General features: G+C 38.0%; 1 protein-coding gene across 3 annotated transcripts in view; it reads left to right on the top strand.

Annotated features, from left to right (window-relative positions):
• The window catches only part of LOC109070274 (chloride channel protein 2-like), a 61,526-nt gene that overhangs the window by 3,413 nt on the left and 40,938 nt on the right, over positions 1-17,175 (top strand). For 2 of the 3 annotated variants that reach the window (XM_042718022.1, XM_042718021.1), the window contains exon 1: positions 2,193-2,482. The exons of the other annotated variant lie outside the window; for it this stretch is intronic. In XM_042718022.1, coding sequence (XP_042573956.1) covers positions 2,432-2,482 — 51 coding nt within the window. In that variant the 5' untranslated portion in view covers positions 2,193-2,431. Of the gene's footprint in view, positions 1-2,192; positions 2,483-17,175 lie in introns of those variants that run through there. 3 annotated transcript variants of the gene reach the window in all.

Below are 17,175 nucleotides of genomic sequence, written 5' to 3'. Positions count from 1 at the left end.
TTTATTCAACAATTCCTTTGTCAACAGTCTCCTCTGTGTCTCTCCATATCACTGTATACAGTGTATGCTCTTCTGTATCATCCGCGCCACAAGGATGTGCTGTTTCTATGTGTATTTAGCTTTGATTTGAAAGAAAACAGCACATCCTTGTGGCTCTAACACGCGTGAGGTATTCGGCCAATCACAAAGCGCTGGATAGCTGGCCAATCAGAGCTCACCTTGCTTTTCAGACCAATGAGCTTTGTAAAAAACTTTGCATTTCACAAAGGTGGGGCATAGAGGAGAAACAATTATATACAGTATGTGGAAAATAATGTGCTTTTTGAACCTTAAATCGCATAAACACATTTAATTACACCAAATACACAAAATAATGTTCTTTTTAGCAACATCATATGACCTTTAAATCACCATTTTGCTACACCTTTGGCTCAGAATGCATTTTGAAATTCACACTGCATTTTGCTACAATTATCATGTGGTGTCACAATGAAAATGCAAACCCAAGTGTCCTACCCGTAAGTCTAAATGCATTTAGGAAAATTGGCATTTAAATGATAATTTTTCTACAGTTCTTGGACAATTTTAAACATCTAATCAATTTGGGTAATGCATTTTCGTTTTCATTTTGCAACTTATAAAGTGTTAAAATATGTTTTTAATTTACATATTAAAACTAGTGTAGGAAATGGCAAATCTAAATTATATAATTTCATTTTCATTTTACAATAAACGTTGCACATATGTATGGGAAAATGTAAATTTAAATACAGAAATGCATTGGCATTTTACATATTGAATTGTCATTTTGCAAATTACATTTCAAAATGAATTTTGGTACCTATATGCTTCCATACTTTTGAACTCTTTCGGGCTTCCACAGTTCATTAAAAGAACATTCATAAAGTTTTGTGGAAGATGCATCAAATTGGGTCAGTGTGTTAGTGCTGAGGGCGTTGGAACACCCAATTCAAAGGAATGCAAATGGGTAGGGATGCTCACCTGTCCATACCATGTGACGTAGCCTGTGTGCACAAATAATAGTTAAGTGAAGATGGTTTGCACAGTGCAGTCTGATGTATGGAGACACAAAGACATAAGGTCTGTTTATTTTTTACTAATCTTAAAGATATTATGTTAATTCAAAAATGAAAATTAATTTCCTTCTGTGGAACACAAAAGAAGATATTTCAAAGTAGTGATATAAACAACATTGGACTACATTGAGTTTAATGGTATGAACAAAAACCAAAGATTCGGGACAACATTACAGTGACTGAATAATGACAGAACTGTTACTTTTTTGGGTGGACTATACCTTTAAGGAACAGTGTCTTTGAAGAACTGTTAATCAGTGACATTAGCAATAGCAGTATTACCAGATATGACTTTGCAATGATCAGTTTGATGACAGCTGCAAACACAAAGACATGTTGTTTATATCAGTATTTATGAGGACAGGGATTTTGAGTTCTGTATGCATGAGCATGCATGCATACACAAAAACACTGCAGTGTTGCAAGAAAACTGTCAGAATTCACAGTGATACATTCATATTTCATCCCAGCCTGTGCCCCTGCTGTTCCCTGAGCTGGCAGTAGACCTGTTACTGAGTACAAAAGCAGCCTACCAGTCTCTGCCTCTGTAGGGAAAGCTGTTTAACAACCTATTGGTTTCTTTCTCTCTCTCCAAGGAATTCTGTCTTTCATCCCATGAAGCCTTTGAGCTGTTGGTGCTTGTGGACCTATGCATCTTATGCATTTCAAGTTTGCATCTATATTTAGTATTTACTGTAATATTAATGAGCGGTGTAATAAACTGCCCATTGGCTCTCCACAGGCTTTCATAGTGAAGATGCTCTGTGTCATTCCATATCTGTTCATCATCTAGAAGGGTAACAGGTGCATCCCAATTTCAACAGAAAATAATTCAGCTCTTTGAGTACCCATTTAAGGGTTTCTCTCATTGTAAATAACAAATCTTTGCATGATAAACTGAAAACATATCTGTTCTGCCTCGGGTCATTAAAACTTAGTCATAAAACAGCCAGGTATGCGTAATCTACGCGTTAAGTGCTTGAGTTCACGGTAGTGCAAGATAGCGATTACTCACACAGCGGAAGAAAATATATCCATTGATTTTTGACAATCGAGTCAACAGGTATGAAGTGTAGTAACCCCTGTCTTCCCACACAAAGTGGGTTTCCATTGCGTTATGGCATATGTTGCAGTGCGCGCGCGGGAAGAGGGAAGAGTTCATTCGACAGCTGCATAGGCAGCTGGGCTGTTTTCTGCGGAAGAGGACCTGTTACTCAGTTCATGCTGCTTGTTGAATTGCAGCATAATCACCTAATGCAGAGGTGATCTTGTGGCTTTTGGGAATACCGTATAGGCTAGCGTTTAAATATTTAATTCCCGCTGTAAACACGGTTATGGCGCGAGACCGAGCCTCTCAGCGTGTGCTTCAGTACCAGCAAACTCTGGTGAGTATAGTGCTGGTAAGCGTGATTGTTTTTTATTTTATTTTATTTTTTTATTATTATTATCGCGAAACCAGCTGTTTTATGCGTAAAAGTATGACTGAGTGTAAAGCTGTGGGTTTATTTTAGTTATGAACGAAATCACCTTTTGAATTGCTTAAGTAGACGATAATAGGCCTACGTAAGTTGTATAGCGAGAATGTAATTATTGTTGGCCAGGAGTGTAAAAGCCGGTTGATATTTCATTTGTGTGTGTTGCTTTGCATTTGTAACAAACTAATATGCGTTTCCAGCTAATTAAGTCATTTGTTTGCTGATATAGGAGGTAGGCTAATTCAAGTCTGCCGAGTCCACAATAACATTTGAGGCATAACTAATGGCATCATTTGCATCATAAGTTCAACCACATTTCAAGTTTAAGGGCATCATCAAAGTCCCCCCTTCATCCCTGTTTCATCCCTCTAGTGCCCCTCCTACTTCTGCTTTTGCACTTGTGGACTAAATGTAGATCCACTCTGAATATTAATTGACTCATGCACCAGTTCCCCCCTCCCCCCCGTTTCTGTCACATGATGATTGACAGCTGTACCCTGGAGCACTTGACAGGGATATCTCTATATTCAGGCAGATAGATATGAAGAGAAGGAGAACTGGAGGACATGTTTTAAATGGTCGGTTTGGGGTACAGTCTCTTCGTTCTGCGCCAAAACCCCCTGCTTCTCCCCTCCCACTAACATCCATCTATCTGAGCAAGTTTTTTTGCAATGTTATGACAAATGTGTTTGCATAATGAAGGTAGGCGTGAAGTGGCCGCACTCGGATTCATGTGTTGCGTTCATATCTTGTCTTTTTGAGTTCAGGCTATTTCTGAGCAGCCTTTCTCCCTGCAGGGCCAGACGATGTGTTCCTCAGCATCTATGTGTGTGATGAATGAAACTGGGACATTTTTTTTCTGGCCCTGCTTTCCTTATCAGTGAGAGGATCAATACAGCGCTATACAAAATGGTGGCCGGAGACCCGTGGTTTCATTCCCTCTCTCAACACCTTTTCCTTTGACCAGGGGTTGCGCCTCGTTCTGATTGGTGTCTTTATCATTTACTGTCCTCACGACGTGCTTCGCTGCACTGCCAGGCACGAGTCTGTCTGGACAAATTTGGCCAAAGGAGGATTAGTCTGTGATGTGTGCTTTTCCATGCCATGTTTGTTTTTCTTTCAGTATGTGCACAAGCTCACTCTTTGCATTCTGTTGTCTATTAATTGAATTTCTCTAGGGATATCGCAATGCTTATGCTTTTGTGACTCACATTTTCCAAGTCTAAATGTTCAAATATGGCACTCAATGCTGTCAGTTTTAAGAAATCTGGCCTTGATCAGTGATTCGTGTTTGCACTGAAACTCATGTGATTGTACTGGCGATATTATCATCTCAAAAGACCCTTTCAAATGGTCTTGCAGGTAAGGGCATCACAAGTGCAGTGAGTCTGCTCTTCAGTGGCCTTTTGTATCTTGTAGCTCACGATTGCACATACCCACACTATTTGCAATTTTCCCCCCGCTCCTTCCAAAGAATCTGTTTCTCTCAAGCCTCTTATCTGCACTGGCTGGCAGTACCTTTGGAAGATTTTTCTATTTTGTTTGGAAGAAGGGATAGAACCATGAAACTTACATTTATGCTTCTTGGAGAGAGCCAGGTCAGATATGTTTCCCTCAAGCTTTCGGCAAAAATAGCATGCCTGAGGACACCTTCTTCCTAGTGTTAGCTCACATCACTCCTATGTGTCACTGTGCACCAACTGCATGGACCGGTGGAGAGTCTCTGTTATCACCCTGTCTGATCATTGGCAGCATTCAATCCATCAAAAATCTGTCTGCCATCTCTAGCTGAAATGCCGCAGCCCTTGCAGGGGTTTACATGTAAGAGCTGGATAAAAGTTGAGTAGAGATTACAGACAGGTGTCAGTGGCAGAAAGCATGTGCACTATATTTCCATGGAAAATCACACTAGTGGCTGTTTACTTGTTTGAGAGGATGGATAAATTGGTGGTACTGTTGAAAGATGGATTGAGTAAAATAGAGATCGAGTGTGCTGGTGAAACTGATTGAGTCAGAGAAGACATTAGTCAGGACTACAAGAGCAGCGGCAATTAAAGGAATAGTGCACCCAGAAGAGACAAGTGATGACAAATACATTTTGTCATTATTTTACTCACCCTTGTGTCATTCCATATTTCTTTTTTCTTTTGTGAAGAGGTCTGTGAGATGTTTATTTCCATGCAAAGAAAGTGGTTGGTGACTGCCAAACAGATAAATTGTACAAAAAGCACATAAAAGAGACTTAAAAATGTTTTGTCATTGAAAAGTTTGGGGAAAGTACATTTTTTCTTTTTTTTTTTCTTTTCTTTTCTTTTCTTTTCTTTTCTGTTCTTTTAAAGAAATTAATTTATCAAAAGTGACAGTAATGGTACAGAACATCATAATTTTAAGTAAATGTTGTTCTTTTGAACTATCATTCATAAAAAAAAAAACATTGATAATACAATTTTTAAGCACCCTCAAATAAGTATATTAGAATGATTTCTGAAGGATGATGAAAATTCAGTTTTGCCATCAAAGAAATGAATTACATTTTAATTTAAATAGAAAATGGTAAATATTCAAAAATGTAAATTTTTTAAATTGCAGCAATGTTTCATAATACTACTGTTTTTAGGTGTGTTTTTGATAAAATAAATGTAGCCTTGGCATAAGGAAGTTCTTTTAAAAAGAAAAAGCAATGTTCCTTAATTTAAATATGGTCATGTTCAACTTCAGATGTCACAGATGTCAGTAGAGAATACACAGTTACATAGTGCACTTTTAAAAATGATTTGATGTCATTAATAGCAAACAGAATTTAATTGTGATATGGCAAGTTTGAAAAGTGCAACTTGAAACGATAAACTTGAAATTTTGAAAACTATTTTTTCATATGACCTGAGAACACTTGGAATATAACACAAAAGCCTCATTAGCTATGTTTCCATCACCCTGTTTTTATGCGCATTTTGAAGTATTGCATCAAAAATGAGTGATGGAAATGCCAAATTTTGAATAAAAAAGTTTTTATACTGGCTTGAGGTGGTTTTTGACTTGTGCGAAAAAGGGTTAATGTGAATAATGGGAGATGGAAATGCATTTGCCGAGTAAATTCCTTCATGTGCATCAAAAAAGTCATGTGACTGCACTATGGGATGGCAAAACCTGACTAACCAGCGGAACAATCTTGTTCCACAGCATCTTAAAGTGCCCCTATTATGGGTTATGAAAGGTTCATATTTTGGTTTTTGGAGTCCCCAACAACAGGTTGACATGTATGCAAGTTCAAAATACACTTTCGTTGTCTTATAATATGCATTTATTTTTACCTTACTTGCTCAACATATCCCAAATGATTCACTCAGTGAGTCGTTTTTCCAAACCCCTCCTTTGTGTGACACTAATCTGCGGTGATTGGTCGATTTCATTTTCATTGCATCATGCCTGTAATGCCTGATAAAGCAGCGTTTGTGAGCACAGTACTAGTCGCAAAGAATGAATTTGGTGGACGGGCAATATGTTAATGTTTCATGTTGCTGTCAACATGAAACAGCTTGGGATTCGTTTTAAAAACAACTGATTTCAATGATTCAGAGTCGACTCTTTCTTTTGAGAGACAATAACTTTATACACTGTGCACTTTCAGATTTGCAGGATGTTTTCATTCACTTAGAGCTGTGTTACACACTGCATGAAAGGTAATTTTCAAAAATGTTGTTATGGTCATTTTTAAATGCCCGAGCAAAGTCCGTCATCATAGTATTTCTGTATAATATCCTCCCAGAACTGTTACACTACTGCGTTCCCTAACAGCAGGCATCCACCTACAAAAGCAATGACTGCATTTATTTTGTTTTTTTACTCTGCTCGCTCTGAGGCGCAAGTAAATTATTATATATGAAAATGATTATATTCATTGGCTTTTCCTTGTTTTCTTACTGATATATAGTGCCAGTTCTATCAGGAAGTGACGATTTTGTTCTTTTGACTCGTTAGATGGAAACGGTGCTTATTCGCAAATGTTTTATTCAATATTTCAATTTTGCGCATAAGTTAAATTAGCAACTTTGGATGGAAACCCAGCTATTGATTCTTTTGATATGATTATTTTTATTTTGAAACTTGATCTAACATCTCCTTCTGTTTTCCGTGGAGCTTGTTAGTTTGACAAGTATCGGTACGGCACGGGACAGCTCGGTACGGTTCACTTTTGGGGGGTTTTCCACTGGGTACAGTACCTGGGACCTGGTACTTTTTTTAGTACCACCTCAGTTGAGGTTCCAAGTGAGCCGCACCATTACCAAAACGTGACGTGTAAACTCGGCTTGATGGGGTGAAAGTCTATGGGGGCGATGCGGAATGAAAAAGTTTTTCAGGAGTCTTGGTAGTAGAGGCGGCACAACTATAACAATATGTGAATAATTCCGCCCCCTCTAAAGCGATACTAAACTGCAGTGGAAACCTAAACCGAGCCGAGCCGTTCCGTGCCGTACTGAGCCATGCCAAGCTGAGTCATACCATGCAGTGGAAAAACGCCATAAGTGAGTAAATGATGCTTTTCGTTTTTGTATGAACTGTCCCTCTAAACCCAGCCTTTAGTAGCGAAGATATATGACTCTTGGTTTTGACCTTTCAGTGTGTGCGATAGAATTGAGGATATAGAAGAACAGATGCTTTAGACAGCTTTCCAATATCCTCCATCAAGGGGAGTAGGATTTTGGCCACTGATAAGATCAAAGACTGTAGATGTGCAGAGGATACAAGTCCTACGGTGTGACATCAGCCTCCCCACACAAGTCCAGCATGGTGCATGAAGTCAAAGACATGTGATTATGCTTTTAGCACCTCTAGAGGATCTTTACAGTGCAGTCACTAAAGCAGGAAGATGCTAATGACCTCACACTTTACCCTCAAAACATGGGCAAGAGAGAGGTTGTGGTGGGAAGTCTCTAACAGCCAGTGGTGCTGTCTGCGGTTTGGTCATGCGTGCATGTAAATTGACCAGCAGTTTTCATACGCTCTTGGATAAATGATATGCCAAATAGATATGCTATTCATCACTCACCAAGATGATTAGACTACCCCATTTATAATTTTTTTCTCAAATGAAGCGATGAATAATCTTAAGCAGGCAAGGCAACAGCTCTAATGACAGCCATATCAACCTGATTGCAAAATGGATTAAAGAAGGCAGTTTAATCTCACATCAGCTTTTAGTCGCATGGTCTCCGTCCAAGCATCTGAAACACCATTTGGCCCTCAACCACTATAATTTAATACAACACCTCAGGTAAAGATATAACACAATTCTTTAATATTCTTCATTCTGGCTCAGTGTCAAATTGGTCCACACCAGGTGCACTGGAATGCAGAGGATTCATTAGTGTAATGGGATCAATGCCTTGATTCTTTTTTTTTTTCTCTTAGAAGGTATGTTTTGGGAAACATGAGGAGCTGTGGTTGCTGACAGAGGTTGTTTTCATGCATCTTCTGGCTCTGCAAATGCTAATCCAATTCAATACACTTTTCTTTACTTTTCCCTTTATATGTATTGAAGAAGGTGTGACATGGAGGAGCTAAAACTTGTGCAATATCTTAATAAGCTTGCGTGTAGAAATGTGACATCAAATGCCCCGACTACGGGCAAGCATTTGCACAAAAAGGCTTGATAACACCCTATCAAGAATATGTGCAAAATTATATATATTTTTTTTAAGCCAAGAGCTGAGGTAGGTAATAGTTTATGGTAAGATCTTGAGAAAAGTGTCCACCTTGTTATCACAATAAACTAAAATTATTATTATTATTATTATTTTTTAAAGAAATGTACAGTTTTATTCACCAAGGAGCCATTCGGTTGACAAAAAGTGAGAGTGAAGTCATAATTTTACTAATAATTGCTGTTTCAAATAATTGTTGAACTTTCTATTCATCACAGATTCCTGAAAAATATTAAGCAGCACAACTGTTTTAAACATTGATAATAATAAGAAATGTTTCTTGAGCCCAAAATTGGCATATTAGAATGATTTCTGAAGGACCATGTGACACTGAAGACTTGAGTAATGGCTGCTGAAAATTCAGCTTTGCCATCACAGGAATAGATGACATTTTAATATGTTATAGCCTTTAAAAATATGTATTAAAAAAACAGTTACTATAACAAGATATACCTGTCAGTATTACTGTTTTTACTGTATATTTGATTAAATAAATGCAGACCTCTTTCAAAAACATTAAAACATTTGCACTGACACTAGACTTTTAAACATTAGTTTATATTGGCCTAATATCAGTGTTTTTCATGTACGTGACAAAACCCCCTTTTTTAATTTAAATCATTTTCATGGCATCAGCATTAGTTTTTGTGAACTATGTTCTTGTAGCCCAGCTGGTAGAGCATGGTGCTAACAACACCAAGGTTAAACAAACAAAGGTTTAAAAAAATCAAATTTATTTTCCTTATCCTAAAAATAACTGCCAAATTTAGTGAGGTACTTGAAATATATTTCATTTTTATTATTTATATTATCTTACATGATTTAGCTTTCAAGGTAATACATCCTTGTTTAGATGTATTTTACTGGAACAACAATACAAATACTAAGAAAATGTTTTTATTTTTATTTATTTTATTTTTTGGTGTATGCGTTCTTTTGATTTCATTATGTGCTTGATAATTGTTTCCCATGTTCACTGTACAGTTGGCTAACCCAGAGACACCATTCTAGAATTTTTGCCATGTTTTTGCTTACTGAGAAAATTTGCAGATCGTAAAAACAAGTAAGTTGTAATGCAGAATCTGCAGTCTTAATGTGACATGCTCAATGATGACCAATTAATTGTGATGAATCTTCTCTTACTGGGTTCTGGTTATGTTAAAATATGTGGGCCACATTTCTCCAGTGTGACTACTCTTATGACACCCATTAAATGAAGAACCAATTGGAGCACAGCAATTGATTACGTTATCAGTGTGTGTGTGTGTGTGTGTGTGTGTGTGTGTGTGTGTGTGTGTGTGTGTGTGTGTGTGTGTGTGTGTGTGTGTGTGTGTGTCTTGATAGAGACCAAAAGAGACGGAGAGAGAAGGAGAGAGAGAGACATTCAGTTGAAAATACTTGTCAATATGATAGGCTTAACACAAATGTCTTGTAGCCCTCAAGTTATTTTCATACTATCAAAATTATCTCTGGTGTCTGGTGTGAAGAATGACATCTTCTTTAGCCTAGCCACAGACTCCAGACACTTTAAATAATAAAAAAAAAAAAACAGCTTGCTTTTGTTTGAGCAGCCCATTTCAATTTTGCATGTCAATGAGGATGTCAGAATGTGATGGGGACTGTAAAACGCCCAGTCATGGCTGTCAATCATAACCAGAGTCTTAGCTAAGATGCACATCGAACAGTTGACATAAAAGATGTCACACAGTCTGCTGTGGGCATTGCACAAGATCTCAATGGGGTCATATTGCACAATCTGACAAGGAGCAATCATGAAGGACAGCAAATGTCCTGCAGTATACAGAAAACTTTATTGCAGTGGATATAATGTTCCATTTAACCTACATTGGAGTGCCGCACCTGCCTTAGCAACACAGAACTGGGCACTTGATGCTCTCAGATGGCTGGCTAGAGGCTCTGAGGCAGAAGTGGTAAAAGGCTCCATTTACACTCCAAAACCCTTTAGAGAGATCTTTGCTACAGGCCACTCATATCCACCTGAAACCTCCTTAGATTTTGTGTCTGTAGGTTTTTTTGTTTAACGTACTTGCTAGCTGTGTACCAATAAATGTACAGGTCAATGACATATTAGAGTGTCCTTGATAATGAGGAAAATTTTAAAAACATGTTACAAGTTTTTAGAAACCTACTCTTTGTAGTAAAAAGTTGAATTTAATGCCTCTAAAATTCTTCACAGACACTCTTCTGTAAGATTCTCTCTCATTCTGGTGCCATCAACTATTTTTTCCAGCTCCCCCAATACATGACTCCTCAAACCTTGCTTTATCACGTTTGGCGAAGCAGGCATACGAGTGCTTTCCATCACTGCCACCCACAATCGAAAAACATTGAGTATATCCAATGCTGTGCCTGTAAATGGTTTATTTTTGTTGCTCAACAAAAAAATAACACAAATACACAAAATACTTTTAAGTAGCTTTTATTTTCAGTATTTGTTTCATAGGAATTTTAGACAGCTGTCACTTTAAGAGCTGCCCGGATCTAATATACTGTAACACGTGTTTTCTTTCTCAGCTGTTTGCTTTCACTTAAGACCTAAATGACTGTGTTAACAGGGATACTTGCAAAGATGAGCATTTTGACACATATAAGTTTGTGTATTTAACGGTTCAAGGCATATAAAGTGTCCAAAATAACTACTCCCTCTCTTTATGAGCACCATCTTCTCATATTACGAAATGAATTCTCTTTCACTGCCGATTGCTTTTCAACAGCTTAACATCACTTGTTTTTAAAACAAAAACTTGTGCAAATGTTACATTTTCATGACCCCGTAGCACAGAACATCACATGAGCTTGTAACGATAGTCGAATGACTAGTAACGATAGTTTAGCGATAGAGACAATAGTCGAAAATCTCTACCAGTGGATAAATTTCTAATCAGGTCTACCGGTATATGGCCCATCCCAAAACAGCATTATTAGTGTCATTTTTAAATCAGTTAAACCTTTCGCACATACGTTTCAAATATTCTAGCCAAGCCCTCGACGTGAGTTCTTAAAGCTGACAGTTATTTATCATTTATTACTTTATTATTTCAAGCTTGTTACATGACACATGGGGGACTACCGATGAAAATTAGCACTTTTGAGCTAACTCGGGTACATTTACATTGTTTTAATGTTTATTAATTGTACATTGTCCCCTTTCAAATAAAGAAATAAATTTTAAAAAAAACACATCACAGCAACAATAGCGCTGTATGACTGATTGGTTTTTATTTGATTTTTCCTTTTTATGCAAAGTTTTCACAAATTTGTTAACTATATTATATAATATCTGGGATTGAGATTATCAAATACTTGTAAGTAAATCTATTTTGTAGTTTAAACACATGTAAGTTGATATTGGTTGATCTATAATGGGCTTGGGCACTGCCATGATAGTTTGCTGTTGATAATGTATTGATTGTATGTGTCAAAGAGATAATAGATAGGGCAAACAAAAAAAAAACAACAAACAAAAAAAACAAGCTGTTCATGTCTTTAACTGTTTCAATAGTTATTGAACAGTTGCAAGTGAAAGCAGCACTGTCAGACCTGACTTCTAGTACCAGTTGTGTGAAGAATAGATAAATGTACCCCGTTTGCCCAATAACTGCTCAGTGACAGGGCGGAAGCGTGTAGGGTGTGCAGCGCCCTTCTTGGTCAATATGCCGCGGGTCTGTTTGACCGCTAGGATACTGAAGGGGAACACTTTAGAGGCTTATTGTATCGATTGAGCATGCTCTGAAGTGTTAGCGGGGTTGAGCTTGATGTAATGAGGCAGCATCTGTTGGGTAAACCTTGATTTTCACAGCTCGTCACATTAACCCTTTTCTGAATTTCTGGGAGAGGTCAGGAGCTTACCTACAATAGGAGCGTCACATTTCAGCCGTGCGATTTGATTGGTTGTAGCAGGTCATTGAATGTGACAGCTTGTGTTGCTAAGGTTAAATGTCACTCTGTAAGTAAATAATGGGACAGTTTAATTGGGCCAGACTAGTATATCAAGCTGTCCGAGAGGGACGGGTGCCAAGCTGATAAAGATGATGACTTGGTGCGATTAGGCATCACTTGTCGGGTGAAGGCTTCAGGTGGGTAGATGTTTTGAATGAGTGACAAAGGAGTGCAAAGGTTGTGTGAAACGAGGCAGACGGAGCAGAGGAGGAAGAGGAGTGTGCGGATCAATCCGTGGCGGGCTGCTTTGCTTTCTCTCTATGAGCTGCACCTGCTCATGCGAGCAAAGAGAGAGTCTGCTGGAATCGTGATGCTCATCTCAATGTGCCGCTGGCTGCTGAGCTCCTCAGATCACAGCGCCGTGTGTTTATAGAACAGAGAGAGAGGGAGAAACAGGAGGAGGGAGTGGGAGAGAGGGATTGTGGCGCTACACAACGGACCTGCCAATATCCCTGTCTCTCCATCTTTAGCGCCGTGGGCATGTGCCTGTGTGGGAGCAGCTGACTGTAAGAACGAGGGATGGGAGAAGAAAGGAATAGGGAAAGGCAGAGGACAGGGTTACAATGGGTGGGAAGGGCTCAAAATACCCCCTTACGTCACCCACACATGAGGATTTTTTTCATATTAGAGGACAAAATCGTGTCAGGAGGATACAGTTGAATGTAATGAAATAGAAATTCAGCTGGGGATAACAAAGCTGTTCAAAGCATGATTGTGAATTCGAAATTCCCGAAAGAACTGACTCCCCAAATTCTCGTTTAAAAGAAAATTGTAAAATTGATTGACACTTTTATCAGATTACCAGTCAGGGTCCAAAATGAAACCTCGCTTAACCCACTGAATATAAAGTAGAATTTCCTTTGAGACAATTTTCACAAATTTCACAAATAATTACAAAGAAATGGCAAGTAACAGTGAATTAATCATAAAATTTTGACAAAGAAAAACTGAAAAAAGTATTTTCTTGTAAAACATGCTCCAATAATCTGTTAGACTAAGAAAGATTTAGAAAAGTAATTTTTTTAAAATGCACCAAATGAGAAGTAAACTGGGTTGGGCGAGCAATTGTAAGAAGAATCTCACCATCACTAATGGGATATGGACATTAAAAACCACAGTGATCCAGATCATCTTACTAAAGCATGTTTTCTAACAGTTTTAAAAGTGGTAGAGGTTTATTTTGGCTGTCTAATTTTTTTTCTTCAGTGCTCCTTGGGGGACGCATATGTCAATTATTCCCCACATTAAGCCACAAAAATTACCATAAGACCAATTCACAGTGTGTCTTCTTGTTTTTGTTTTCTTTTTTGTGACAAATGCAGTTTCATTTGAGAAACAGAGATGCTGCGACTGACACAAGGACCTACACTGTTTGTCAAAAATATGCAGTGAGAAACTGCTTAAAGGGGTCATATGATGTTGCTAAAAAGAATATTATTTTGTGTATTTGGTGTAATGAAATGTGTTTATGCGGTTTAAGGTTCAAAAAACACAGTTCTCCACATACTGTACATTGTTTCTGCCCTGCCTTTCTGAAATGCATCGATTTTTACAAAGCTCATCGTTCTGAAAAGTGAGGTGTGCTCTGATTGGTCAGCTATCCAGTGTGTTGTGATTGGCCGAATGCCAAAAGCGTGTGACAGAAATGTTACGTCCCTTAACATACTGTCGTCCCGGTCAGAACACTGGCGGCACAAGACAAAAACAATAAAACCCATTACAAACGAGCCATTTGTTGCATCTAGTGGGGACATAATTACGGATTATAATGACTTGTACTGTGTTTTTACTTGTTGCTTTGCATTGCGCCGCATAAACATAAAACCATGTCTGCATTTATGATCGGAGAAACGACAAACAAACGCTACTCTAAACCAGCGGTTCTCAATTCCATTCCTCGCATGCTTCAATGCACTTTGAATGGAACATGTACATTCACTTCGAACTGGAATCATGGTGGAATATCCTATGATGTCCACTTCGCAGGGCACTTACGTTTGAATAGAACCAACATCTGAAGCCATAAGAGAAACATACAAAATGTGCAGAGCAGGGGGGCGCAAAGACTAGAAATTGAGAAAAGCTGCTCTACACTAATTAAAACCTGCGTTTTAATCGTCAGTGGCAAATCCTTTACATATGTAAATGTACTTACAGACTGTGAGTGAGAACAGCCGGCATTGTAGTCTTCTCTCCCAGGATCAGGAAACAGTCCTTCATAAAATGTGCTGCACACTAAATATTTGGATTGAACTGTTCTGGAACAGTGTTGTAAATACAACTTAACCACTGATTTCTAGTTGTGTCCTCTTTTGGAAGGCAAAACAAAGTAGTTTCGCTTTCACAACGAAACACAGCGTCTCCACGACATGGCTCCTGTTTTGGAAGGCCAAACAAAGTATTTTCCTTTTCACAACTAAACAGTTGCCGGCAGCAACAGTGAGAATCAAAGGTTACACGTTATTTATTTGTGTGGGGGCGTGTTTAAACGAGGCGTTTTAGGGGGGTGTGGACGAGTATCTCTTTGGGTTTAAGACTTTAGTCTTTGCTACTTTACAGATCTTCTTTATGCAACAAGAGATTGTAACACTTCAAAGAGAAAGGAAAACTTGAAATCGCATCATATGACCCCTTTAATAATATTCTTAGTGAATTTTTTTTTTTGCAGCTAATATCCAATAAATTGCTCAGTTTTTCATCATTACTTCATCTCCTGCCTGGATAAACTCATGGTCTTTGAATCTCATGGTCCATGGTTACTTATGTGATGCATAAAGTGGTGCTATGGCTTAAAAACCTAATTACAGATGCCTCTCTAAGTATTAGTACCTGGCCTTCTGTAAATTTGTCTGTGTCTTTTTGAATTGTTTTGCAGTGTTCTCAATATGTCTCCAGTGGTGCTCCTGAAAACCATAAACCGACACCTTTTCTTTTTTAACCTTAAATGTATTATTAATCCAGTTTCCAGACTGATAAATTGTGGAGTAAACAGGGACATATCTGCACATTATATCTTAATTTACCTTTTGCCAATGTATAACAACACAAATACAATATAGCATTTTTATCAAATAACAAGCCATTTGGGTTCAGAGGAGTAGAATGAAGTTTCACTGCTCATTTAAATCACATTCTCGAGATCGCCTCAGAAAACTTGTGCTGGGTAGTCTGAGAATAAAAATATAGATTTCAGTTTGCTATTGTCTCATGGGTCTGTATGCAATAATCTGTAACTACTTTATTGAATAGTTAAATATTCATTGGCACCAGGGTGGTTGGAAAATGCTGATGTGTTTCTTTGTTTTAGTTTCAAAAATAGTTTTAGAACTAAACTTGAATTGAATATCATTCATTGAGCAAACCATGCTCTTTTTAACTACTTGATTCTCAATATTTGACATTACCATATAGCAGCTCAATGCAGCAAAATGTGAAAGTAGTTTAAATTCCGATGGTGTATTGTGGTTCTGTATCTCTGTGTAACACCAGCACTGTTTCTGACACTGTTAGCTTTAATGTGTAGAGCCCTGAGAGAATAGAAATGCACATCCTATCCAGATGCTTAGAAAAATCTATACAATTAATCTTTTATTTTTCTTTGTCTTCTTCTTCTTAAAAATGACAGATATAGTGAATACATGCACTCTTTTCCAGCATCCTTTTTTACAGAAGTATTTTTTTCTTTGACCCAAACCAACCAGCACAGGGATGAATCACATGATAACGTTTGATTGAAACTTTCCAAGGTAGTTGAAAATCAAAAAGGAAAAAGGAATAAGATTTTTTGAAAATCATAAAAGTAAAAGTGAAAGACTCTATTCTTACATTAAAGAATGTGTACTAATCCCTGAAGCACCACAGATGACAAAGCAGGCAGAATATAGTATAAAACTGTAAGTACTACTATTAGTAGGCCTATAATTATGAATATAACACAAGCAGAATTACTGTAGTGGTGCATCATTCCTGAATAGTGTTTTTAAAATAGATGGTTAACTAAATGATTCAATGACTCACTCACATCACTTGCTTTGTTGCTGAATGAATTATCTTTGAACAAATATTTGAACATTTAATTATCTTTGTAACAAATATTTGAACATTTCCCTTCTTCCCTTCATTGCAAAAACATTTAAACGATCTGTGTTCAACCAAGTCTCTGCCTTTCTCACACAGAACAACCTCCTCGACAGCAACCAGTCTGGTTTCAGAAGAGGACATTCAGTGGTGGATGGATTGTTCTATGTTGTTGGTTGTTTAAGACTTAAGAGTGAGGATTGCAAATACTCAATACTTATCTTGCTGGATCTGTCTGCTGCTTTTGACACAGTTAACCACCAGATCCTCCTGTCAACCCTTTTGGCAAAGGGCATCTCAGGAACCCCAGCTCAGTGGTTTGAGTCTTACTTCTCAGATAGGTCCTTCAGGGTATCTTGGAGAGGTGAGGTGTCCAAGTCGCAACATCTAACTACTGGGGTGCCTCAGGGCTCAGTTCTTGGACCTCTTCTCTTCTCTGTCTACATGGCATCACTAGGTTCTGTAATTCAGAAACATGGCTTTTCATATCACTGCAATGCTAATGACAGCTCTACCTCTCATTCCATCCTGATGATCCGACGATAGCTGCTGGCATCTCAGCTTGTCTAACAGACATTTCTTGCTGGATGAAGGACCATCACCTTCAACTGAACCTTGCCAAGACAGTACTGCTTGTGGTTCCATCAAACCCTTAATTTCATCACAATTTCACCATTCACTTAGGCACATCAACCATAACTCCTTAAAAACAGCCAGAAAACTTTAAGTTGTGATTGAAGATCAGCTGACTTTCTCAGACCACATTTGCTTTATTCAACATCAAGAAGATCAGGCCCTTTCTTTCGGAACATGCTTCACAACCTTTACAATTAATCCAGAAAGCGACAGCAAGATTAATTTTTA

This window comes from Cyprinus carpio, chromosome B2, assembly GCF_018340385.1.
Source record: "Cyprinus carpio isolate SPL01 chromosome B2, ASM1834038v1, whole genome shotgun sequence".
NCBI lineage: Eukaryota > Metazoa > Chordata > Actinopteri > Cypriniformes > Cyprinidae > Cyprinus > Cyprinus carpio.
This window is presented reverse-complemented; position numbering and strand designations above follow the sequence as displayed.